The sequence below is a fragment of the Aptenodytes patagonicus genome, chromosome 6 (assembly GCF_965638725.1).
Source record: "Aptenodytes patagonicus chromosome 6, bAptPat1.pri.cur, whole genome shotgun sequence".
Classification (NCBI taxonomy): domain Eukaryota; kingdom Metazoa; phylum Chordata; class Aves; order Sphenisciformes; family Spheniscidae; genus Aptenodytes; species Aptenodytes patagonicus.
In genome coordinates this window covers 64,608,007-64,633,722 of record NC_134954.1, presented here as the reverse complement: position 1 = coordinate 64,633,722, position 25,716 = coordinate 64,608,007, and the positions used below count along the sequence as shown (strand labels likewise).

The 25,716-nt window shown below is 42.8% G+C and overlaps 1 protein-coding gene across 13 annotated transcripts in view; it reads right to left on the bottom strand.

Annotated features, from left to right (window-relative positions):
* The window catches only part of KALRN (kalirin RhoGEF kinase), a 536,830-nt gene that overhangs the window by 99,073 nt on the left and 412,041 nt on the right, over positions 1-25,716 (bottom strand). For 10 of the 13 annotated variants that reach the window (XM_076342988.1, XM_076342996.1, XM_076342997.1 and 7 more), the window contains 2 exons: positions 6,517-6,546; positions 4,688-4,934 (listed from right to left, as the gene is read on the bottom strand). In XM_076342988.1, the coding sequence (XP_076199103.1) occupies positions 4,688-4,934; positions 6,517-6,546 (277 nt within the window). The remainder of the gene's footprint in view (positions 1-4,687; positions 4,935-6,516; positions 6,547-25,716) is intronic. The other 3 variants (XM_076342991.1, XM_076342992.1, XM_076342994.1) reach the window with 1 other exon arrangement.

The window sequence follows — 25,716 nt, the reverse complement described above, 5'->3', positions numbered from 1 at the left end:
TTAAAAACAGAGATGTGGAAAGAAACAATTATGCTTCTCCCTACATAGATCACTCTTCTGAGATCAGGGACTGGAGGAAAGAGACTCCAACCCCAACAAGATCTGGATTAGCCTCACTGGCTTTGCACACTAATCCATTAAATGATCTGCTCTTTCCCACAAAGAGTGGTCACAAAAACGCAGGTCTCAGCATGACCGCTTTTTGATTGACACCATTCTTCTTCTCACCAGCCTCATTAAATCCTTATTCTGCTTCCTTCTTTCACAGCCCAGCCTGCCATTGCGCCTACCAGCCACAGGCTCTCTCTGGCTGTAGGATCAGGTAGGCGACCCACTAAATGTACAAGCTGTCACCTGCGCAGCACCAAAACTCCTGTCCCTCCTGCCCAAAGTCTGGTGCACTCCCAGCTGATGCACCAGGGCCAATGTGACCCAGCTGGGAAGTGCAGGCGAGATGCTCACCCTGCTAACATACACCGTGCGAGACCTATGTTCCCTCTTCAATTGGAAGAGACCCAATTTGTTCTGTTACAAGGACCCACCACTGCCACCAAAGCCCTGCTGTTAAGTGGTCATCTGCCTGCACAGCAAGATGTTTGCATAGCATCTTAAAAAAATATATTCCTCAGCTTCTCCAGAGATACGTACCAGACAGAAGCATCCTGCAGGCAGGATCTGGTTTGGGGCGCTGAATGGGATCCCTTTGCATATCGTCAGTCCAAAGCAAGTGCCATAAAACCCTATTTTTTTTTAATGCTTTCTTTTTTCTTTGGTGATGGAGGTTGCTTAAAATTACTGCAAGAACTAGCCTTTGTTACTCTTTGAATTACACTGTGACTTATGTTGCAAGAAAAATGCTGGGTGAGGGGTCATAAGATCAAGATTTCATCTAAATGTTTTATGGGCCAAATTCAAATTTGGAATCACTCAGTCAAAGCTAACAGGCTGACATCAGGAATATGCTTGTCGCAGTGTGCTTAATGAATATTGGCTAGGTCATTAAGTTGCTTTCTATCCATGTGGATTTCTCTCTTAATTTGAAATTTATAGCTTAATACCTCAGAGCTCAATTATAGGGTAAAAGAGACAGGAATAAAAGTCACAGCTTTCCTGTAATTAGCCAAGTGGGATAGTTCAAACAGAGCTTCATTCCTAGAGTCACAGGTCCTTCTTTTTCCTAGGAATGCTAGTCAGAAAAAAAAACATCCTACAAATTCTCGAGTACAGTAACAGAGACAGCAGACGAGTTCCTTTTCCTCAATCATCTGTAAATCACTTGCAAAAGGTGAATCCCAGAAACCTGTTTGCCTTTTTACAGAGGGTAATTGCAAGCACTGTCAGATTATCAGAAAGGAAGGACAGGCAGCACTATACTTGGGCTCTGAGCCCGAGTAGTCAAGTCATGAAAAAATCAAATGTGTATCCTCCAAAGGAACACAGCCAGCAGTCAGACGGAAGGCTGGGAGACCAGTCCTTAAAGTCTCTGCACTTTTACTGATCAATAACAAGATAAATCTGTAAAGATATATCATTCCAAAAGGTAGGAAGTGTTCTCTTTCAGGTTTGTTCTCTTATATTCGCACCAAGTTTTTCCTTTTGCAATATTTTGTGTTAATTCGTTACCTGTTTTCAAAGGAATAGTGTAAAAAAGTGAGGAAGAGCCAGAGCACGTGTTCAGTTGTGAAGTTTGGTTTTGCGTTTCCAGTGGCTTTCAGTGAGGCTGTTTAAAAAGGCTTATTTTTTTTGTTTGATGAGGACTTGCATTGATGCTCTACAAAGTGTCCTGGTGATCTCACCAAATCTTTCAAGCCTTCATCTGTTCAGGTGTTGGCTGACATATTACTTTCTTTACTCTTTCATTTTAAGGATGATAGGTAGCTTCTGTGAGCCACATGATTTACATTCATAACTTATAATAGGACCAAACACAGTAATTTGCCATTTCCCACTAAGCAGATGTAACTGTGTTTTAATACTTGTCAAAACTCTGCATGTTTCTATCATAGATGGCAAATTCTATTACTAGAAATGTTAAGTTTTGAGCATAGATACTTTCTGTTCCTGAAATTACAGTGCTTGTAAAAGCAGAGAATTATGTGTCTTGGTAATTGCAAGCAAAATTCAGCTATTAACCTGCTCTTCTGCAACTGTGTATGTTTACATACTTGAAACAGACAGGGGACGCCGTTTGATGTTGATATAAAACGTGCCAGCCTTTGTTCTGGGTTGTAGAGAAAGGCCAGAAATTTTGGAAGCCTGGACCAAGGGATTCTGAGTCCAACACATGCCTAAAGCTACTGGAAGTAGAGAAGGACACGAATCTGAATAGTCAGAAGCCATTTATCATGCTAATCCTTCCAGCATCTCATGACATCAGCAGACTCTTCCAGTGGCTACTGCATTTTCCCTTTAAACTTTAAACTTACCCCTCTTTATTCCCAGCATCTGTTCGTTCGGTTTAAACAATTTCCTGTTTTCCTAATAGAGGGAGAACTGATTAGACACAGAACCTATTTGCTGTACTCTGGCCAAACTTGTGGATTGGGTGGTTATTTTTCTTATTTCTAGCAGCACTTCTGGAGATCCCATTAATGCTGAGGCTCTCTGATACAGCTTTGGTATGTGCAGGAAGAAAACTGAGGCTGAGGGGGAAAGAGATATAAGGAAATCAAGGCCATGAATACATGGCTGGTGCCAGCGAGCCCCAGACTTACTCTACGCCCGTTTGGAGACAATGGGACAAGAGCAAGCTCCAACCTGGAAGTGGCGGCAGCGTGTTACGTGCGATGACCTGCCCCACAGGCAGGCAAAGTGTGCTAGCACAGGGTCGGTGCTGTGCTGACACAGCCTGGTGGCTTCCAGGCATCAGTCAGCTCTGGTCCACCAGCTGCAGCCTGGCACTGTACCCATCGTGCTGTACCTGCAGTGCAATTGTGCCCTGAAGCCCACACAATCGTGCTGAAAGCAGAGTTCCCATGTCCCCTGCCAGACCTCAGCCCCTGCACCACCCTGTCTCCATCCTCCTCGGGATTTCCTGCCTCTCTTTCCACAGCCTACTCCTGAAATTTTTTTGTTTTGGTTCGTTTGAGGAGAAACTCTTCAACCTAGGGCACTCAAATGAGGTTTGAGTGGTGTCTCACAGTGTCCTTCAGCAGAAGACCCAAGCCCAACTGCTGGACCATGCACCCAGCAGACACGTCTCTGGCTTCCTATGAGTCATGTCAGGCAGTGACTGCTCTTATGCAGACCAGGCTGAATTTCAGCTTTACCTTTCTCTTTATTCACAGATTTAATTTGCATGTAAGCAACTGCAGTGCTTCTCAGAGGACAGCTGAGGACCAGGACAGGCTCCTGTGGCAGCATAAGTAGGGCACGGCCCGAGGCATGAGGCAGGGAGGAGAGTCAGCAGCGGATCTAAGAAGCGCGTGACAAGTTCGTAGTTTGCACCGCAGACAGAGCTGACAGCCAGCACTGACTTCACCTCCTCCCTCTTGCAAAGCAGGGCAAGGGGAAGCACCTAACCGAACGAGACCTGCTGAGGGGATCAAATCTGAGAGGAAAAGCTGAGCTCTCCTCCCCCAGGTTTGGATCAGATGGCTCTTTAAGGGAAACTCTGATTGCAGACCCTGGCCCTACCACTCTACTCTGTCCTGAGGGTGTGCCCCACTCCCAGCCTCCACAGCGGGAGTGCAGGCAGGGAGCGAGGATGGACAACAGCACAGTTTCAATGCTTTTTCTCAAAACAAACAAAACCACCAAGCTTAACTTACTCAAACAAGAACAGATCAAATTCTATTTCCCTTAATGCAGAGGGGAAAAAAAAAAATTAAAAAGCCAGTTCAGGTTGCAGGCTTGAACTTGGGAGTGGGATGACAGGAGCCTTTCCTCCCTGGACCTTACGTGCATTGTGTGTCATCAAAAGCAGGGGCACAGCCAAAAGGAGACCTGTTCTGGCCACACTGAACTGAACCGGTTCTGGTCTATCAGTCTGGAGCGTCTCCTATGCCTGGTTGCATGGATGCTATATGCGGGACACACATTGCTCAGAACAGAACATCAACTAAATAGGCCACAGACACCACAGAGACGAACAATATTTCACCATTCATTGCAGGTGAAGCCCAAGCTCTCAGGATGATACCAGGGATGTGTTTTGTTGCATGCTAATTGTAAAGGACTCTTTCCCCATTGTGTTGTGCCATTACACACGTCTCCAGTTCATGAGTCAATAGAGTGTACCAGTACTCACTGGTGGCTCGTTTGCAGTAAGACAGGCAGCAGGGATATACTAAAAGACCATGCACTAGTGTGCACTGTGGCACTCATAAAATAACATATCCACAATTTGGGGCATCCTGGGTGTATATACAACATGACATTCCCTCCCTCTAGGCTTTTAGGCACTGAAACCAGTCCCTTTGTTGTTTAAAGGTCTTATTTTTACCCAGAATCTCAAGACAATAATGATTGCCACACAGCAAAAGACGCACACGTACAGACATTGATTCATGGAAATGGAGTTAGGCTAGTGCTGTGCTGATTCACAGAGATCTGGTAACAAAACTCACTAACAACTAAACAGTCTTTTACCCACACCGTCTGCAAGAGCAGCCCAAGCAGCTTTGCACTTACATGATACAAAAGGGGAAATCCAAAACAGTCTTAAACCTGACGGACTGTTGCCTACCTTTTCCTGAAGGGAAGAAGCAATCCATCTCCACACTGCTGCGGGAATGGGAAATGCAGAGAGCGCTGCTGGGGACCAGACCCTCCTGAGGCGGGCTCCGCTCCGTGGTCCGGACCAAACACCAGCCTGGCCTTTCGCTTGGCCTCTCCAGCAGCTCTACCGTCTGCCCCACCTGAATGCTCAGCTCGCTGCTGTGGCCCGCTGTGAAGTCCTGGAGCACCACAGTTAGTTCACACCCTCCAGACAACTGCCCAGATTCAACAGAAAAAAAAAAAAAGAACAGGAACAGAAGTTAGAGAGGGCAGGATGAAGGCAATCATCTTTGCATCATATTTACACTGGCAAAGACAAGATTTGTATTCCTTAGAAGCCAAGTTAATAATTTCTTTTGTCAAAGTTCAACATGTTGTGACCCTGGTTTCCTTTACTTCTTATTGATTCTGCTGGGCTGAAGTGAGAAACCAAAGCTACCCACCCAGTAACCTTTTGAATGCTAGCTGTGGGTGAATTTTCTAGTGCTGAATTTTCTAGCCGTGGGTGTCCATCAGAAACCTTGCTTTTTTTCTTGCTTTAGTTTCTGGGGTGACTTTCTAGACTGGCATTAGCCCAGGCTGCCTCGGCGCTGTGCCCTCATGGCGGGACAAATTCCAGCTCACCCCTCTACAGCATGAGCTAGACACATGCCCACATGCCACAAGTACAGTGAGGAAACAGCTACCATTTTTTTGCAAGACAAGAAACATGCCCTCATCTTCCCAAACTCGCTCTAGGGACATCTTGGGAGACTAGGGAATCCTGACCGGGCAGATCAGAAAAGCTCCTCCCATGTTCTCTGACGGAAAACAGAGGTGTAAATATATAAACATAGAGTGATTGATTATATGCTGACTTCCAGGATTTGTATCTAAGAATAAATTTACCGTGTTACTTCCGTACTGAGCGCTGGCAACCTGCTGCTTTCCTTCAGCCTCACACCCTGAGACTCCTGATGAACAATACTGGTCTCTGTTTAATCGTAGTCTCTATATAACCAGAGACCAGATATATAAGCGCTTGTGTATACAGCAGAACAAAACAGAAGAAGTGATTGCACAAGCAGCAGAGCTAATGAAGCTTGTTTTCTTACAGAGTTGGATCTCAGAGGTTGATTCTTGGTATCTAAAAAGGTGTGAGCACGAGTCTAAGTTTTTCTGGTGTGAGGAATCTTTCTTAATGCTCCTCTGCAGTGTGGATTTCTTGCTGTCTGCCTGTCATTAGGGGCCCTCTTTTGGGTCTTTCTCCTCTACGTGCTGCCTGCTTCCCTGAAGCATGCAGGAATCTTTGAGGTCCTTATTCCAGTGTCAAATTTGATAGAAATTAGTCCACTGATTCAAAAGTTATTAAGATGAGAATAGTAAACATGTTGATTCAAAACAGTGTAATACCATAAACCTCCCTATTTCTTAGGATATGAAGCTAAACCCAAGCATATTATAAAATGTTTTTAGAAGAACAACTTCTAAATCCAACTGAATTGGGAGAAATCTTGTAAGATGCTGAGTATCTCTGTGAAATCAATGAGAACTGGGATCTGCTTATCAGCTTGAATGGGGGAGCCCTTGAGGAGAGCACACTCATCTCTACAGACTTCACACTTCAGCTGGTACAATCTCAAAATCCCTTATCTTAGCCCAAGCAGCCCTAAATGTACATTCCCATGGGAACAGCCTGTCTCCCCACTCAGTGGCATAGTGGTTTGTGTGTCTAATGCAGGTGTGAAAGAAATCCCATTCACAGAGGTGATATTTACAATTACAGAAAGGGGTCAGTGGACAAGGACTGGTTCTCACCTGTCCTGTGTCTCTGCCGTAGACGAAATGCTAGATTTGGGGAAGAAGAAGGAAATATTTCTCTGAAAGATTATTTGTAAATAAATAGAAAAAACAAACAAAACAAACCATGGCAGCTGTTTGAGGCCATTCTGACAGAGTGCTCGCATTAATCCTGGCAGAAAGAGCTCAGTGGGTTGATAAAAGCGCACAAGAGATCAGTTTAGCACCTAACTATGCAGTTTATCAGCAAATCCACCATTCATCACGCTGACATAATCTCCCCATAACTGGAGTACAAACATGCACAGGTATGGTAAGAATAAGATATTGCTATAATATTTACTGAGATTTCTTTGCTATGGACTAATTTAGGAGTAGAAAATCTTTCTGATCCAATATGGTATCTGATCTGGTATGGTATGAGATATTTAAGACACAAGAAAAAAACCTGATTACTTCTTGGTAAATACACCGACAAATCTTACCAAATGTGATGATTTTCCCCTAATTCTTTCACTACTCCTTGCCAAGTAAATTTTCTTTCCCCCACATTATGCTATCTATGATACTTTATCTGAAAATCATAAAATCTCCTTCTTTTTGGGGAAAACGTGAACAAACAGTCTGCTGTACCTACTTCTCTTCCAGAGATAAATTTAAAGCATCTGCATGCCCTGCACTCGAGTACCACTAGGTGTCCGTGTTTGCCATCACACAGCAACCTAACTTGCTATAAAGAATTAACTCTTGCTTGACTTCAAAGTGCTTATCTAAGTGCGGTGTCTGGGCATGAAGGAGCTGGTTCAGACAGGATCCCAAGACCCATCGTTTCCAATGATATGGGCAGAGGATGTTCCAGAATATTAAAAAAATTTCTACAGACGGTTTTTGAAAAATAAATAATTTTTATTGCTTAAGCAAGAAAGGTGAAACAGCCCTGAAATATCCCAGAGAAAAAGGCCTGGTGAAGACAGCACTTGGGAAGGTTTGGGACTAACAAGGTACTTTCCAGGGAGCATCAGCCTGGGAAGTGCTGCCCTAAGCAGCTCCTCGCTCCCCACCTGTGACGCTGCCCTTCACACAGTGGCCTAAGGGGCAGCTAACCTAAAATCAGTCTATCATAGGCCTTTGTCAATCCCTCCTCAAATAAGTAAACATCTGTGATACAAACAGATGCTTCAATTAGGGCAACACCTGTAAACATTATCCCAGGGGAGGCAGGTGTGCTCCATGACCTCAGGTACCATCTAGCCCCGACCTCCTGTTTTCTCTGATTCATTAAAAATAGCTATTTAATATACTGAGAACTGGAAGTAATCATCCCCTCTAGGAGCTGCTCTGCACCTGGTGTGATCAAGCTCTTTCTCAGCAGGGGAGATATTCTCCCCCTCCGGCTTTAGAAGCCTACCTTTGATGTGTGAGTGGGAGAGCTAACCTCCCTCGGCTCCCTGGAAACCGTATGAATTTATATCACCTGTTCCTCCAACATCCTCTGGATGGAAACACGGACCAGGACTTCCCCTTGTTCCAACTAACCGCTGGAGGAGCCGGTGGTAAAATAATACATTTTCAGGGAAAGACCCCCTTTTACAGGTGCAGGTGGTAGGTGCAAGCAGTTAGCTCAGGTAGGGGCCCACAGATCATTTTTAGGTGCCAGCCACAAAGAACAGAAAAGGACCTCCTTCCTTTTGCCAAGGACTTCCAAGTGCTTACCATGCCTGTTCTGTGTCTTACATACCACCACACCACAAAGAACATTTACTTACCAAATTAACCCACAGCAAAGTAAGGGTTTTAGAAAGCTGATATTATACAAATATGTATACAAATTGTAAGCCACTGAGGAATAATGCAAATACATCTGATTCCCAATGACAGAAATCCTTTCACCTATGAAGTGATCCCTCAAGCTATTAGTTACTTAATTTGTTTTTAGAGAGTAATTTTCCAGTCTCAGAAAAGTACATCATGCTTCTCTCTACCTCAGAGCATGCAAATTGGAATACAGATGGGCTGCTGGTTTCTCACACATATTGCATTTGGTTTGGAAAGAGAAAATGGAGAATGCCCTTAAGGTTGAACTTCACAGGTAAATGGCTTCATATTTTAACGTGTTACATTCACTTTTATTATTCCTGTGATAAAAACCACCATTAAAGCCACTGACTGGATATAATTAAAACCCAGACAGCAGTCTAATCTGTGTATGGTACAACAAGATCGGTGAGAGACATTAAAATAAAAATAAGAACACAACATGTCTTTGCAGAATACGAGGCATAACTGAAAGATCTGACACACGGACAAATCTAATGAATTACACAGAAAGCAATAGCCTTAACATCAGGAAGAAAAGGAAATGGCAGAAGCAAATAGCAAAATGCAATGAGGAAGCAAAAGGGCCCCAAGCAGACCAGAGCAAATGTGCCATATGTCCTGAAAGCAGCTAGCAGGAGCCCCAGCCTGTCTCCACACTACCTGCCACCAGCAAACCATCTCCCATCCTCTGCGTTCACTTGTGCCTGGGCTAGAAAGCATCATTGTGCATTCAGCGTGTAAGTGTTTTCATCACAATGTTCTAAAACAGATTAAACCTGAGCTAGAATAGAGCCTTGCCCTATGTCACCAGTGCAGGCAAGGACCCAGCCACACAGCGACTGAAAACTCCTCTCTCCACCGCAGAACATTGCTCACTAACCTCTGAGCATTGATGCGAGCAGTGTATGTCAGACACTGACTCCGTTGAATGAGTTTTGTCATGACTTACATGAGCCTTCTTGTCTTCTGGGAACACCCAACCGAGTGCCCGTCAGCTATGGGAGGGTGAAGTGCAAGCCACCAAAATGATCCCAGGCATGGACACATCCTACTGCAGGGGCATCCAGGCTGCTCCAAGCACAGGAGCCAGCTCAGCTCCAGGGACCGGCAGGTACCGGTTAGTGCAGGATTACCATGAGATGGTCTTTCCTGAATCATAGTATGTGTGCATGGCCACTGCGGCACCTGTTTAGTTTCCAGCCACAAAGCAGCAGCCAGAGGAAGCAAGGCTGAACACCAGAGGCATATTTATCATTATACTGCAGATGGAAAAGACCTATCAGGTCACAGGCTGTCCTTCCTTCCCTCTAAAATACATCTTAACTAGTACTAAATCCAGTCCAGTTAAAAGAAAAGTGGGAATGAATAGCTCTCTAACAGGGTGAGCAGGGATTTGGGAGATGGGTGTCTGGAGGAGGATCCCCCAGGCACTTTTTAAACGGGTAACTAAATGGTTTATCCTACAAATCACACTGGTTCTAAAAGATGAACCCAAGCTCTGAAAGGCAGAGAACTGGTAATAGTAATACCATGGTGGTTGTATCAGCGTAAGTGAATAAATACCAGCTGCCCCAGCAAATGCAGCAGCATTTCAATTGTCTGTTTCTACAAGGGTGCAAAATATTGGTGTGCTTGGTCTTCCCTCCTGTGGCACAGTGCCATAACTAAGGTTTTAGTCATTTCGTAATTAAGGTCTTAAGTTTGTTAGAGGCTCGTGAACCACATTGTGGTCTGTGAAATGTGAGGGCACCTAACAGAGACGACCTGGCTACCTGTTCTATCAAGGAACTACATTTGACGCTCATGGGAGACCCTGTGAGCTGGACCACAGCCAGTGTTTTGATGCTGCTGTCTCCTCCCAGCCAGCCCTGGGGCAGATGCTGCATATATCTGAGCGGTTCCTTTGGCTCAGTGCTGTATTTCAATCCCTGGGCTGGATGCTGAGGAATGACTACAGCTCAGGCAATCTCATTGCCAGTCATTGCCACTCACTGCCAAGTGAAGTACACAGATCAGTTATGCCTGGGGTTCCCCATTTCCAAATATGCCTATAGTTTGGTCAGACCCTTCTCAGAGCTGAGTAGTAACAGAGAACAACAGAATAAATGTCAGTGCATTATACCTACCTCTCACCTTTGTATCAACTCCTTCTGAGTATCACACTGCCTGAAAACACAGTAAGCTCAAGCTGCCATACCTTTGCCAAAGCCTATAGACTGTCATTTGTCTGGCCTAAGGGCTCGCGACTGCCAAAGATGCTCTGTCAGTACATAACACAGGAGTACCCTCTCATGCAATATTAAGCTGTTTAAAAATAGATTATAATGCAAAGAACCATGCCCAGCCCAACTCACTATACTAAATTATCCAGTGTACTCTGTTAGTAAAATTGCTGTATCATTTGTTCATATTTATCTCCTTTTCCTTTTTCTGCTCCTAAAACACTTCGATTTCCCCTTCAGTATATTTTTCAATCATAAAATCATATTCAGAAGCAGAATCAGCAGTGCACAGCATCTGCAGATGTAGGTAAAACCCAATATATTTCAGGTAGGTAAGAAGTTGTCTACTCTGCAGTACACATCTCAACCCAACATCTGATTTTCAGTCAAAGAATCAGCAATGGAGAATGAATCTATCAGGGTCAGAAGAGCTGCTCAGAGTATTTAAGTATTTTGAAATATGCCAACATCGTAGAAATCCACACTAGCTGGTTATTTACATATATTCAATAGGACACAGAGCTCTGCTAGTTTAAACAAAGCATTCTGTGTGGTGCAGCACTGTGTCCTAATATAAATTGCTAGTTTTCTGTTGCTCTTAGGCTTTCTGCCCATCTGGTTTTGGACGACAGCCAGTTTTGGATAGAAGCATTTAGTCACCATAAACAGCCTATTTCAAGAGGGTGAGAGAGGCAGTGGGAGCAAGAATGGCATTTGCATACTTATCAAGAGATTAAAAAAAGTGAGTAAGACCGCTTAGACGTTGATTCTGTCTGCACTGAAATAGATCCAGGAGCTGTCACTCTAGCTGGGGGACAGGCATGAGAAATCTTATCCCCTGCAGAGTTCTTTGTGAAAATTTCTGTAATTTTGTAGAGATTTTCTTTTTACTGGGAGGTTGGAGAGAGAGATCAAATTCAGAAGCAGCCTTTGAGGAATTTCAGTACTAGAGAATTGCTTTAGTTTTCTTACTTTGTAACAGGCTCTGTTTGGAGTGCGAACACCGAGTCACCCACCTTCCTCCCTCCAAAGCCTTTACAGCTCTAAAGGATGCTGAGCTGAGAGCTCTGGCAATTCTGGTGAATGCTTCGTTGCATTGGTACGGAGGTGTTTCTGTGGGGACGGACTGTATTTCAGGAGCTATGAGCTGAACCAGAGATAACTTATTACAGTCAGCAGAATTGCTCTGGATTGAGGTCAGAATCAGAAGTTCAGTGGAGAATACCTGGCTCATCCTTGAGTCTTTCTTGGTCTTCAGGCCCCTCTACCCATCTGCCATTAAGATGGAGTCGGTGCTTCCCACCCTTTCTATTTTGTCCGACCAAAAAAGAGGAACGCTGCCTGAGCTTCCCCAGGAGGTCTCTTTATATTTAAGCAATTAGTTAAACACATGGCTGGGATCATGGTGACAGCCCTGTAGCCCAAATGTACCAGCTTTGCTCCTCTCAGCAAGGAGATAACAACAGAGGCATCTGGATGTGCAGCATTCTATAAATTAAGACTCAGTAAGTTATTCCACAGCGGGAAGAAGAGACAAAGATGGCACGTGGGACATATAAATATGCTAACGGAAAGGAAATCTGGTGTTATGGTCTCAAATAGCACATACCTTTCCTGTCCAGCATCTCTTGCTGGAGTCCCTACTAGACGACCATATCCTGATTGTGCTGGATTTTGGACTCCAGCATATGCTGACATCTGCAGAACAGCTTGAATGAAGCTGTTTGAATTACTTCTGGAGCCTTTTTTCCAGAAAGTAAGACTAAAGTCGACCCAAATTAAATAGCACATCCAACTATAAAAAATGCTTTTGAAAATAAAGACGACCAGACTCACTTTGTTTCACCCAACAAATTGAACCAGAGCATCAGTCTGCATTTGATCCTATAAGATCGAAGGTTTCCTCATGGCATTTGGCTCAGAGAGCTGGTACCCAAATTCCATTCCTTTCCCTTTCCTGGAGAAGCACAAAATGGAGCAGATATAATCTGTGTTTCCTCAGCGACACAGAGCCAGCACAACTGGCTCCAAACCCCTTTGCTACCAGTGTTGCAGAAGGTGAGAAAGGCAGATGGCTGAAACCCTCCAAGGTAATCCCCTACCTACCACACTTCACAGCCACAAGATGTTTTAAACTCACCCAGGGTTAATAAAAGCACAAGGATAGACTGAAATCAGGGAGTACTGACTAGTTGCTTTCTTTCCTATGTCCAGCACAGTCTGAGCAAAGCAGACAATCTTGACCCGGAGGGTCAAGGGTTTCAGTCAACAGATGATTCATCCGACATCAATTCCCAAGACACTGCTAGCAAGTACACAAAATCTGATCATGTATTCTGGCCAGGAACTTTGTAAAACATCCCCAGGTACAAACAGCACAGGCAAAGTGTGCACAGTAAAAGGTCTACACAGCAGATGAGTTTAAAATAGAAACCCAGTTGTCTGTATCACATACCTGGTACCATTGGAAAAGGAGAATTCAAGTCCACCAGAAGCTTTAGAAAGACAAGGGACAAGCACACTTTGCAAGGGCAAAGGGTGGGCGCTGTGCACATCTGTCTTTATCTAACTGAGGTGTTCTGCCCTGGCCAGAGTTTTGAGAAGGGAGGAATCAAATAATGTTCCACCAGCCCTGTTCCCCCCTCAGACAGTGTTCCCAGCCGAGTATGACCCCCACTATTTGCTTGTCAGCAGAGAACCTACAGCTTCCCTGATGTCAATGTCAGGAAATGATTAGGACCTACAGGTCCCTGATTAGCCACCTCTGCTTTTAAATTACACTGAAATAAAAATAGTTACCTGAAGAGCTAGGAACAATGGCTCACAACAACCAGAGGACAGACCTCAGACTGATGTCCTCTTAAGAAGGAAGCAAATGATATTCAGAGGAAAAGCACAACAAGATCACCCTAGGGATGCTTTAGAACAAAGCAAATCTCAGTTTGTGCACTGAATCAAATTTGCTCGATACACATATCCCCAGATTATATTTCCTTTATAATCTAGATAATTGTTTTAGACAGGTATGTTGCTGTCTGCACAGTTACACTTCTAATGGAGTTATGGAAAGTGATATAACTTCAAACAATACCTGCAACAGATCTCTCCCTCCCCTTATCAAATAACAACCAGACATTTCCAAGACAAGCAGCTGTAGATTGCTTCAAAGCTATGTTTTCCTGTTAGGGTCCTGCTGTAAGAAGTGAGTGTGTGAAGGCAGAAAAGGGATAATCTTGTGCTCTCTTCTTTACCTCTGCTAGCATGGAGGGATCAGGATTTAGTGGCTACGTACCACTGTATTTTAGATACATATAAGCCTGATTACATTAGATAGATACCCTCCCCAGTGGACAGCCATGCCCAGCTCCCAACACTGTTACGAGAGCAGCGCACAGGGCTGATGGGAGGTTCTGCCTTCCTGTGTCTCAGCCCACCCAGTTCCAGTGCTGCCCCTTCCCTGCAGACCCTCTGCTGATCTTTGCTGACCTGCCTCAGGTGCTCTGGGCTCTCCTAAAACACACACACCTTTGCAATGAAGGCTGGATATCTGAAGGCAGCATGGATGGGGTAGTAGATGGATTTCTGTACTGCCCAGCGTACAGAAATGCAAAAGCCTGCACTGATTCTTGGTAGCATCATAGGAAACCACAACACTCCTCCTTCAGGGATATTAGCTCCTCAAAACGGGTAAGCATCTGAACAGAGAAACCAAAAACACGATGAAGGATTTAAAGTATCCCCTGATGGGTTTTTTTGCTCAAATTGTTGAATTCACAGAACAGATGTTTTATATAAAACTGGGTTTATTTTTAATTGGAGGAGATTATTCAAACTATGTCTAAGCCATATGGTCTTGTAAGTCTGACTCCCCTCTGCCATTGCTGGAGAGGCTAGCTTGGCATCCCTCTCCTTTTCCAAGTCGTTTCCTTTTTACAGATTTAATAGCTGCTATTTTTCTTTTTTATTGTTGGTCCCTAGGTCCCGTTACTATAAATCAGGGCCTTAGGCCCAAAATTAACTCAAAAGTGGATTTGGATAAGTTGCTTTTAATGATTTTCAGTAGTAGGTTGGTCTAATAGAACATAAAGGGAAATGCAGATTTGAGATTATGGAAAACGCATCAGCAGGAATGATGACAGTGAGTGGCATTCATCTGCAAGTTGCCAAAGGAAGACCTGGTCCCGGCTGGCATATTTTCCTGCCCCTTTTCCCCTTGCAGGTGTCACACTACAGAGCGGGAATTTTCAAAGGGATTTATTACATACTGGAAAGACCAGGGCACGTTACCGACTTGACTGTTAAGACAGTGCTGGGTGCCAGGCAGGCCTCAGGCTGAATGAATGTGTGATGGCTGAGGGCATCACCCTGCCTCAGCACCACATTGGGCACATGGCTGGGCTCAGCATAGCCTGGCTATTTAGTGCCTACTTCTATCGCACCCAATACAGCCCATGAATTTTCATCAGTTGAGAGCAGTAATCCTTCTGGTAAATTTTAATCACACTTCAGGAGACTGCAGCTGCAATGTAAGCTCTGGACCCTGTTTGGGTGAGGTGGTTGCAGTTAGTCTGGTAGTGGTTGGAGGCAGCCAGGCAACCCCACAGACCCTTCTCCCTCTCTCCCAAGCTGTCATCTCTAATGGCTGCAGTTTGCTTGTTGCTATATTAAAGTCTCATCTTAACGATATGCTCCAGCTTAGTGAATCACCATGTGAATTAATCACCATGTGAAAATACACTACTGCTGCTACAAATAGTCTGCATGGATGAACTCCACGTGCAGCAATGCCAACTCTGAGCAGGAGAGTTTGCACATCGGTTGCATGCCCGTGCCCTCGGTCAGTGTTTGGCACTGTGGAAAAAAGATCTCGAGCGACACGATTACTTGTGTTTGAGTCCTCCCTATTGCTTGCCTCGTCCACTGCAGCCACTGAGCGTTTTCAGCATTGCTACACCATTTTCAGCCATCACAATGGGTTGCAGCTTGAGTCCTAAGAGTTAAGTCCTGGGGTTTTCATTCTCCTCTCCATAATACTGCTATTTACTTGAGGTGACCTCATTTGCCAAGTGATGTAACAGGGTGCACGATCGAGCCTGGCACGTCTAAGCAGATGTTTTCAGTGGATACAGAAACAGCATTATGAAACGAAAATATCGCCTAAAACCTGAGAAGCGCAAGAGATTACAATGGCCTTTATGGAGACCAGCTTACCTAAAATAGCGTTGAAAGGCCTTTGGCTGCAGTCGTATGCTTCCCTTTTTAAAATGAAAGACTGTTGCTTGTACTACTGTAATGTGACTCCCAAAGGAACCAGCAGCTGCAGGTTTTGAATTTTATCATTCTTGGCCTCTCTGTTTGATAAAGTTGACTGGAGCATGCCCAGAGGACACTCCTCCCATAAAATTGTTCTCCTTTAACTACAATAACAAAAAATGGTTGCACACTTTTTTTTGTGTTTTGTTTTAGTTTCTAACAAGGTAATAAATCCTATTTCAAACAAGAATATAAATCCAAAGAGTTTGATAGTCGATCTGACTTGCTTTGTTTCAACTGAAAGGAAATGCTCATTGACTTTGCCATTTACATTTGCTGTCATGTCACATTATCAGGGAGGACTAAATATGGATCAATGAAGTCCAGCACAAACAAGTAGAAGATTGAGGGGAGCCTGAAAGAACTTGCTATGTTCATTTATCAAAGGATGAGCAGAATAATAAGGTCTATTGATAAGCACATTCCCAGCTCCTGCTTCATTTCTTTCACTGAAGACACTTCAGATAAAATACTCTGCCCTGTGCAATCACTGTTACATGCGAATATGTTTGTTTCTGTTCTCGCTAGACTCAGTTCGATCAATACAGAGGCCTCAATTTTCAAAGGCAGATGTCTATGTTTACCCACAACACTCATGCATGTGTTTTTTTGTTCCCCAAAACCACATTTCTCTTTTGCACAGCAACACAACAGGAAGGTGATATGAACTGAGCTTAAAACATCCTCAGGGTATTTGACAACGTGAAATGCAACAGTGTCCAGGATAAACAAAAGATTTTGGTAGCCGAGTGTAAAATTTTCAGCATGAGATCCAAGTACACTTAAAGTTTGACATTACCATATTCAGTGAGTCTCTAAAGCCATGTGGAGAACGCGTTCACGGCAGCTCAATTAGAGAGCTACTGCTGGGGATTTCAGAGACACAGAGGAGGGATAGAGCCTGAAGTCAGTGAAGTTCAGTGTGAGCTGAACATTTACTTCCTTTGGGTTTCTTTTGAAAATCCTAGGCTAAATCTCTATCTTATCCTTAATTGGTAGATATAAAGATATGTGCTCAGGGGAACTACATTTGTTTTTTTGCTAGTAACTGGGAAAAAAAGATAAACTGTGTAAGAAATCCTATTGCAGAAAGTGAATCCATAGAGTTTGACAATGGATCCGACTTGCTTTGTTTCAGCTGGAATAGCAAGTGATTTCGTGGCATCCTAGCTGCAGACAAGAGGGACAACCAGAGCCCATGCACGGAGTGGAAGCATGGGAACAGCACAGGGCTGTGGCAGAACTGGGGCTGCAGGGATGGAAGACAGATGACAAAACGAGGGCCTGGGGGTGGACAAAGAAAGATGGTGAATACCAGCAGCGGTAACTAACAGGTCAATAAACAGCCCTCAGTGCTGTAATGAAACCGAGCAATTCCCATTCAAAACCTTGATTCACTTTGAGATGTTTCCCAAATTGCATATTGGGGAACCCTAGAATGAAGAAAGACATGATTAACCTTTTCTTAAACTCCACTTACTGTTACTCTTAACATCCACAGCCTATCCTCTGTACATGTGTTTGTATGGTATTAACATTATATCATTATACTAATTGCACCTACTTAACCTGAATAGCCAACAGGACACTTCCTTGGCTGAATATCTCCTTTTCCAGCCACAGAATTGCATTCCCTTAATAAATTTCATTTCACTAATTCATTATTTCATCTATGCTGTAAGATTTTTGGCATAAGCATCTGTTTCCTTTCATAAAATGAGAGCAATTTCCTCTATCCCAGGCAATACAGTAGCAGAGCTGTCTGTCCAAACCTCATTAACCCCTACCCAATCTAAAGAAAAAACTGCTGAAATGCTCTGGTTGCCAGAATGAGTCCTATGTGGAGGGAAAATGTGCTTGAACTAAAAGAGAATGAACTGAGCCTTTACTGCATGAAAAGGGATTTTACTGTTGCATCACCACACGTAACACTATAATTATGAGCTAGTGGCTTTTTCAATGATAAATTTCTGCAAGAAAATGATGAAAACACGATGTAAAACATCTTTCTTTCCTTCCCAGGGTTCACATGCATGGCCTTAGCAAGTAGTGACCCTATTAAGAGCATGTACATAACTTATCACAGCCTGCATGGTTTCCTTCTCTTCTTTATGATTCTCCTTTCTGTCCCTTCAGTAAAAAAGGGACAGAAACACTTTATCACACTGCTCCATATTGTACCATAACTAAAGTCTGGATTGCTCCAAGGTGCAGATAAATGAATTCACATGGGAAAAATGCAAAGAGAGTCTGAAAAGTCCCAGCAGAAAACAGAGGAACCAAGGGGAAACAGTATTCAGAGGCAGGCCCGTTCTTGGCAGACAGCCAGTGGTTTTTGGCCACCACCGTACCACCGCCCAGCTGCAGCAGCAGGCCATCTGCTCCCCTCCTGTGCTGAGAAGCTCCAGGGCTGCCCAGGGACAGCCTGCCTCACTGCCCTGCCCCTCCGGGGGAAGCCAGGCTGCTCCCCACGGAGGGCAGGGGCAGCAGGGGACAGTTGCAGTTCCCGTGCCCTGAGAGCTGGGCTGTTGGGGATGGGGAGCAGGAGATGCGACAGTCCTTTGAGACAGGCCCCTTCCCTGGCATTGCAGTTAACCTGCTTTTGATGCCTAATGTTGGACAGGGTAAATATCAATCAAGTGGCTAAATCCTGAAAGTTTTAAAAAACTCCTGGAGTTTGCTGGTCTCAAAAAGTGAGGAGTGCTCTGTCAGCTGTAGCAGTACAGCCTTTCCATCCACTTTCCAGCTAGATAGGCTTTAAAGAAAAGGAGATGACTGAGGAAAAAAAATCAGGATAATGTTTTTTGTCCTTTTTTAAAAAATCCCTAAATTGCAGGATTTGAAGAGACAGTTTGGCACAGAAAGCTTAAAAGAAAAGTAGAGGGGCAAATGGACATTTCAGTACCCTAACAAATGTCTCTTTCACGCTCCACCCTGAATTTACAGAATTTGATGCAAGAGGCACCCACTGTAGGTATAATTCAGGAAAGCACCCACATGTATGCACAAGCTCAGTAAAAACCAACAGGACTTAAATTGTAAATTGTGTTCTTCTGTGAGTCAGGACTGACATGAGTACTTGCAATCAGGACAAACCAAGAAGCAGTGCATAAAAATGGAGAAGCATTTAAGTATGTGGTAAGACCATTTGATCACATAATTCTGCAGTATCTGTATGGGGTGGGATGCTATTTTATGTCTGGAGAGAGGGATGTGGGTCACTGAGAAATAAAAGACTTGGTTCCATTCCCCAGTCTCTGTTTATTCTCTCTGTGTTACACTGAGTACGTGGCAACTTCATTACAGAGACCACAGTCATGTCTCCCAGATATCGATGATGAAGGCAAAAGGAGCACCTTCAAAACTAGACCATACATTTTGCCATGTCTCAGTTTCCCTATCAGTGGCAGTAAGAACTCTGAGTCTTGTTTCAAGAATGTCTATAAAGCTGTTTTCTTGTCTTCCAACCACAAAGTCCCCAAATAAAAGTAAATTATACTACAGAGACTTTAGATAACACAAAATATATTTCTGTCAGGCTGAAATTACCACTAAGGAGTTAAAAAAAAAAGACGTAGAGGAGTGTACAACGTTTTCCAAACTGAAGCCAAAGAGAATTATAGTTCTTCACAGATATTTCCAAAGTATTTACGTATACTCACCACAATGGCAATAGTGCTAATGTAGCTAGACCTTATTTCTTTCACATGACGGACAATTTCATTTTCTATAGAAAACAAAATGTTTATCACTCAGGGTTTTTTTTTTACCTCCTTGAAACTTGGCAGCCATTTGACATCATCCGTCTCTATTAGGATGCCATGGGTTATCAGTTGAACACTTATCTTAATTCATTGGCTATTTGGAAAATTACAATCCCAGATGGTTCTGTCTTGCAAAGATTTCTACAACTCGCTGGCTCCACTACAGACATTTGGCTTCTATTTGTATAGTAAAAGTCATTTACATTGGCTGACTCCATTTTCCTTTTCTGATCACTGTATGTCATTTTATGCCATTCTTTTTCTCAGCCTTAATTCCACTTTGCAACCCAATATAATTTGAATCATCATCCATATAATAGGCTTTTCTTCTCCTCTTACAAAATATATGATAGGAAATATTCAGTTTCATGCATATTGTTTAGCAATAACAAGGGCACACTTTAATTTATTAGAATTATCATGTGTTACCATAGACAAGAAATGCAACTAATGTAAATTCATGTTTTAGCCATGGTAACAGAAACTGCATCAACTATTGACACAGTGCAATTCTTTAACAGATTCAAAGTCTTCTGCAAACACATCATCTATGATTTTGCTAGTAAACATGAACAGCCCAGCAAAAATGAACTGCTTTTCCTGCTAACACATTTTTCTTGTGAAAAGAAGTAAGCTTATTTTTAAAGGAATTGTTAAAGCATTTTTTAATTACTAAAAATGGGAAGGTAGTCACAAAAGCAACACTGAATGAAGTGCAGAAGTGATCTAATCTCACTTTACAAAAAGAAAACATAGCCAGTCAACAACAGTAAACACAAAAGCATTACAGTAAAAAATTGGCAGGAAAACAGTAATTCCAAAAAGGGGCTACAGCTTATTGCTATACATCTACAGCTATAGATGTAATAAATATAGGTTTGGTTTTCCCTTTTTATAGAAGTATTTCTAAATAGCTCCTTTGGTAAACACTAGCAAACCCTTTACTCTCGAGCAAAGCAAACACACTGAAGGGATATGGTTGTCTTCTTTTGAGGTACAAGTCTGCTCTCACCATCCTCCAAAAGGATACCCAAAATAGGAGGGTTTGTAGAATGGCATTGCTTGAGCAAATGCCTCTTAGCTGGATTTCTTCGTGAGTGAAAGCTCCAGCACCACCTGCTCACAGTACGAACCTGCTACAGCTCAGGAAAAACTGCCCTGGGACTTGAATAACACTTTCTAAACCTTCAGCCAAAGTTGTTTAGAATCAGGGATGGAAAATGTAAAAGCCAACATACCTTTCCCTCTGGCAGTTCAACAGGTGTGTGCTACATTAACTAACCCTGTCTCCGTGCCACTGCTACCTTGACGTCATTGTTACTGGGTTGACAAAAGGTTTCCATGACAAACGAGAAAGCTGATCTGTTATCTCCCCTTTGGAGGAAAGTGAAATGCCCTCTCTCCCATATTCTGCTAGAACCACCCATCTTGTTTTTGGCACATAGCACAGAGGGTGCGTTTTTGTGATTGATTTAGACTTCTCTCTGCTCCGGAAAAGAGAAGCTAAGTTGTTTGTTGTTTTTCCCCTAACTTAAAATAGAGGGTGTCATCCTCATCCCACTGTGATCCCCCCCCGCCTCACCCGCAGCACAATCTTCTTTGCAGGCATGTTGACTACCGTGCTAAAAAAGAGAACAGATAACACTGAAAGAGGACAAACTTTGAAGCAATGAATGAAAACACTATTAAGACATTTGATTCTCTTCTTGGCTATAATTTATTACCTCTACTAGCAGGCATGGCCCATAATAGTTAGCAGATGTTTGAAACATCTCGTTCTGAACTTTGCCTAAGATTAAAAAGAGATCTCGTAGTGTTTAAATAGCAGCTGCAGAATGAAATAAGGTTGCCTTCCTAATGTGACAGAAACGTTCATCCTAGCCTTAAACAAGGAGGACTGTTTTATATTCTGTAAATACTGAGGAAGCTAAATTTCTGTGCGCAGGCACCCACACATTATAATTTTATATGCATCTAATTTGCAGCGATTGACATGAAATAACCCCAATGGAAAAGGCTGGCCTAGCTGTCTGAACGCTTCTTAGGTTTTTGCTACAATTTACCCCAGGCCTACGGCTCACCACAAGCAGGAGAAGGCCGGACTAGTTTGGCCATGAACATGAGGTTAGCAAATTTGAAGGTCCAAATTTAATTATTATTATCATTGCTATTCACACTGCATCAAGGGAGAACCTAGCAGTTCTCAGAGAGGATCATGTCCTGGATGCAGAGACAAAACCAAAGAATCTTCAAGGAGCAATGAAATACATTTCACCACAGCTGTGCATCCCCACCAGCCTTACTGCCATGCTGGCCCCGGCAGGGATTTTACCCTGTGCAGCAACGCAAATTTGCTCTTTATTTAAGCACTGGGGCCTGATGCTAAATTCAATCTCATGGGCATAGTCCCTGTGAACGCTCTAGGACTACTGATTCCCCTACGTCTTGTTCCTACAATGATTAAACTTCAGCCAAAGGCTAACTAACTAACTGAAACAGATGGCTAAGCTTCTGATTTGAGGAAGTTAATATACAAACAGCTAATTTAAAAACAGGTTTAGATCTCAAAATGAATTATTGTTCCCTTTCAGACTGCATGTATTTCTTCTTTGCTTGGCAGCGTGGACACTTTCGGAGCTTTTCATGAATTCCTCATACTTGCAGGTTTCTCGGTGGGCACAAACAGAGATCTTATGTGGCAGACAGCCCCGATATGAAACAGATTTTGAAAGATCTGCTGTAGTGAACAAAGATTGCCCTAGCCTTTATGCATCTGGTTTGAGTTAATATTTTTATCCCCTTAGAATACATGAGATTTTTTCCTAAGCTAGGCTTTTCCTAGTACACATGTTTCTTCTGATTTTAGTAACGTAAGGTTGTAATATACTGCTCTTGAACAGATGTGATTTTGGAGCCTATCCCGAGGAGTACTGCTCACCTTCAGAGGGAGGCAAACTCTAAACCAACTGTGTACTATTGTCTTTGGGGAAGACAAAATGCCTTTCTTTGATTCCCGTTAAGATCATTTTAAATCCTGCTGCATGACAGCTGGTTACAACCAACGTGGCATGTAATATTAAAGATGTTATTACTGAATATGAAAATAGCTAACACTTTTGCAAATATAATCAATGTATTTAATTCATTGTCCCAGTGAGGTTCACAACTCTTAAGACCTTCAAAACAGTGCGGGACTTAAAAACATACACTTAACCTCAAGCCAGTGCTAACTCTATTCCTATTGAGCAGAGCACAGCATATGCTTAACATTAGGGGCATGTGCTTAAAGGGCTCATGAAACAAGTCCTGTTTTATGATGCAGCGGACGCAATTTGCAGCTCTGTATTCATCTTCCTTACGACGAGTAACGTGCCCACGAAATTACGACAGGCCGGTGGCAGGAAACGGAGCACTGGTCTCATCAATGAGGGCATTAGGCTGAACGAGCACGGCACACAGCACCAGCCCAGGACAAGCCAACCCGCTCCAGCCCCAGTGGCAAGCCCCGGTCAATATGTTCAATTTACAACCAGAGAACAGGCGAAGGAAAACCACCACAGCTAATTAAACACTGTAGCTATTTAGCATAAAAAAACTATATGCAGGAATAGTACCCACAGATGTTTTTACTACAGATTTACAGTAACTCCGCCACTCCCAGCAGGTGTCAACACTCCTGACGTGGAGAACACATCGCCTGCATATATCTTTTATTTAATTACCATGATTTTCAGAAATCTGCTCTGCAGTGCTCAGAGCAGAGTCATTAATCTTCAGTAATCTCTTTGAGCAACAATTTCAACTTTTATGAGCCTGGAGCCCCTCTCTAAAGCAGTGGCTGTATTGTTTGAGCACTGGATTTTATGCAAGGCAGTTGTCATAGCAACATGATGGGGAGGGGAGAACCCAAACAATAATTGAGCATCAAAGAATTGTAAATGCAGGGAAAATTCAGAACTAGATTCCATATTAGAGCTATAGGCTGACCCAACTGCAGATTTTAAAGCTTAGGAAACTGGGTATTATTATAAGCGTGCTTGGGGATGGCTGTATTCCAGTAATGCATTATCACTGATCCTTTCCCATTATAATCCATCCATTTCACTGAAAATGACATGTTTGTGGGGCAATGGAAAAGCAATCTGAAAAGGAACAATTGCACATCTCTGCTTTTGGTAGAGAAAAGAGAAAGAGGGAGGAGGGAAAAAAGGTTATAATCAAAACTATATTTCAATAGCAAGCCCGTCTGTTGTAAAAATAATAATGGTCTTGGCTAGCTGTTTGTTGTGAAATAATGAACCTTCTGCACCTTTATAATATTATTGCAGGCATTCTATAGAGCACCCTAATAAAAATGGATGGCTAACTAAATGAGAAAAGGCTGCTGCATTGTTTTATGAGGCAATAATCCAGTTCCAGAACACATAAATCGTAAACCCCAAACCAAAGAGTTTATACCAAGAACACAACACAACTTTATTGTTACTGTTACCCTGTTGCTCTTGTATACGCTGGTACAGATGTATTTTCAAAATAATTAAAATCTTAAAGAGTTAGGAACAGAGCAGAGCATAGTTATGTCTCAAGAGTGCTGAGTGCCCCAAGCTGTTACGAACTTTCATATAAGGAACGTGCTTTTTTTATGTTCACATGGATTGGTTTGCTGCTTAAAGATGGGAACATACAGATATGGAAGCTAAAATAACCTAGCAGAAGACCACTGCCTGGGACATAGATGATCTTGGTTTTAACTCCAACTCTGCTTCTTGTCCAATGTTTAATTTGGACCGCTTCACTCTCCTGTATCCCTTCTGTGTCTTGGAAACAGGGATAGTGCCAGTCACCTTTTCATGAGACCGAGTACAAGCTTGCATTTGAACTAATGGTTATTTTTTGCAAGAAATATGCAGTTTGTATTAGCACATTTCTAGCAAGGTAAAAGCCACCACAATTTTGGTGAAATTACCAGTCTCCTCAACACCATTGCTAACCCTTGCACCTACAAGAGTGGCTGATATTGTTCCCTCCGTGACGATGAGATCTGCATGTATTAGGGCTTGTCCTGTTTACCTACACCAAGCTTACCAAGCTATTTGGATCAGCAGGCTGTTCTTTTTGCTCCTGACTGCTCACCCAGCTGCAGGCATTAGTGGCAAACTTGTATTTTCTCAGCTTCTCATAGATAACTAGTAGTCCCCATGGAGCAGAACCAGTGCAGGCCAGCTCCCCACAGATCTGGGCTGTGTGGTCAGTCTCCAGCTACAGTGGAAGCTTTTTCTGAGGGTCAACCATCTATGAGGTCTCTCAGCCATGTGGATTCTCTAGTAATGTGTGTGTCCATAAATACATGTGTTCATACTCCTGCATCTCTCCTAATCTCCCTATCCTTATGCTGATCTCCATAGAAATTATTTTTGAGATCAGAAGCTTCTGTCAATTTGCTTGAAATTTGTCCAATGGGTACAAAAGTTATTAGAGGGCAGAGCACAAACAGATACTGAAAACATGAAAGAAAACCTTATTTCCTTAGAAAATTAAGTTAAAAACTTTCTCCTATCACAAGGGTAATGACAAATATCTTCAGAATTTCTCTACAAACTTGCCTACCCTATAATAATTCTATTTATATCTATATCTGTCAACTAGCCAGGTTTCAATCCATTTAATACATGCCATGTTTATTTTCTATTGTTCTGCTTTGTTAGTAAAAATATTATGTGGCCCAAGGCAAATGCCCACAAAAGTCTATCACTGAGACACTATTTCCTCTATTAGCTGAATTATAACCTCATAAAAAAATACCAAGCTAGTTTAATTTTATTTTCTATAAAGAGGTGCTAACTGGCATTACTTACATGGATCGGATTTAATCCATCGTTAACTCATGCTCTTTATTTGTAGTTTCATTGTTATTCCTGGAGTCAATATACCAGGTTTGCAATTCAGTTGTATTAAATAAAAATGAGATGCAGCAGATTTTGAGAACTGCAATCTCTTCATCAAGTCACAGGTGAAGTGGAATGATTTGACACTTACGAATCCTCTTACTGTTTTCATTTTTAGGTCAAATGCAATTTCTGAAGGTTTCTCAGGGTCTTATT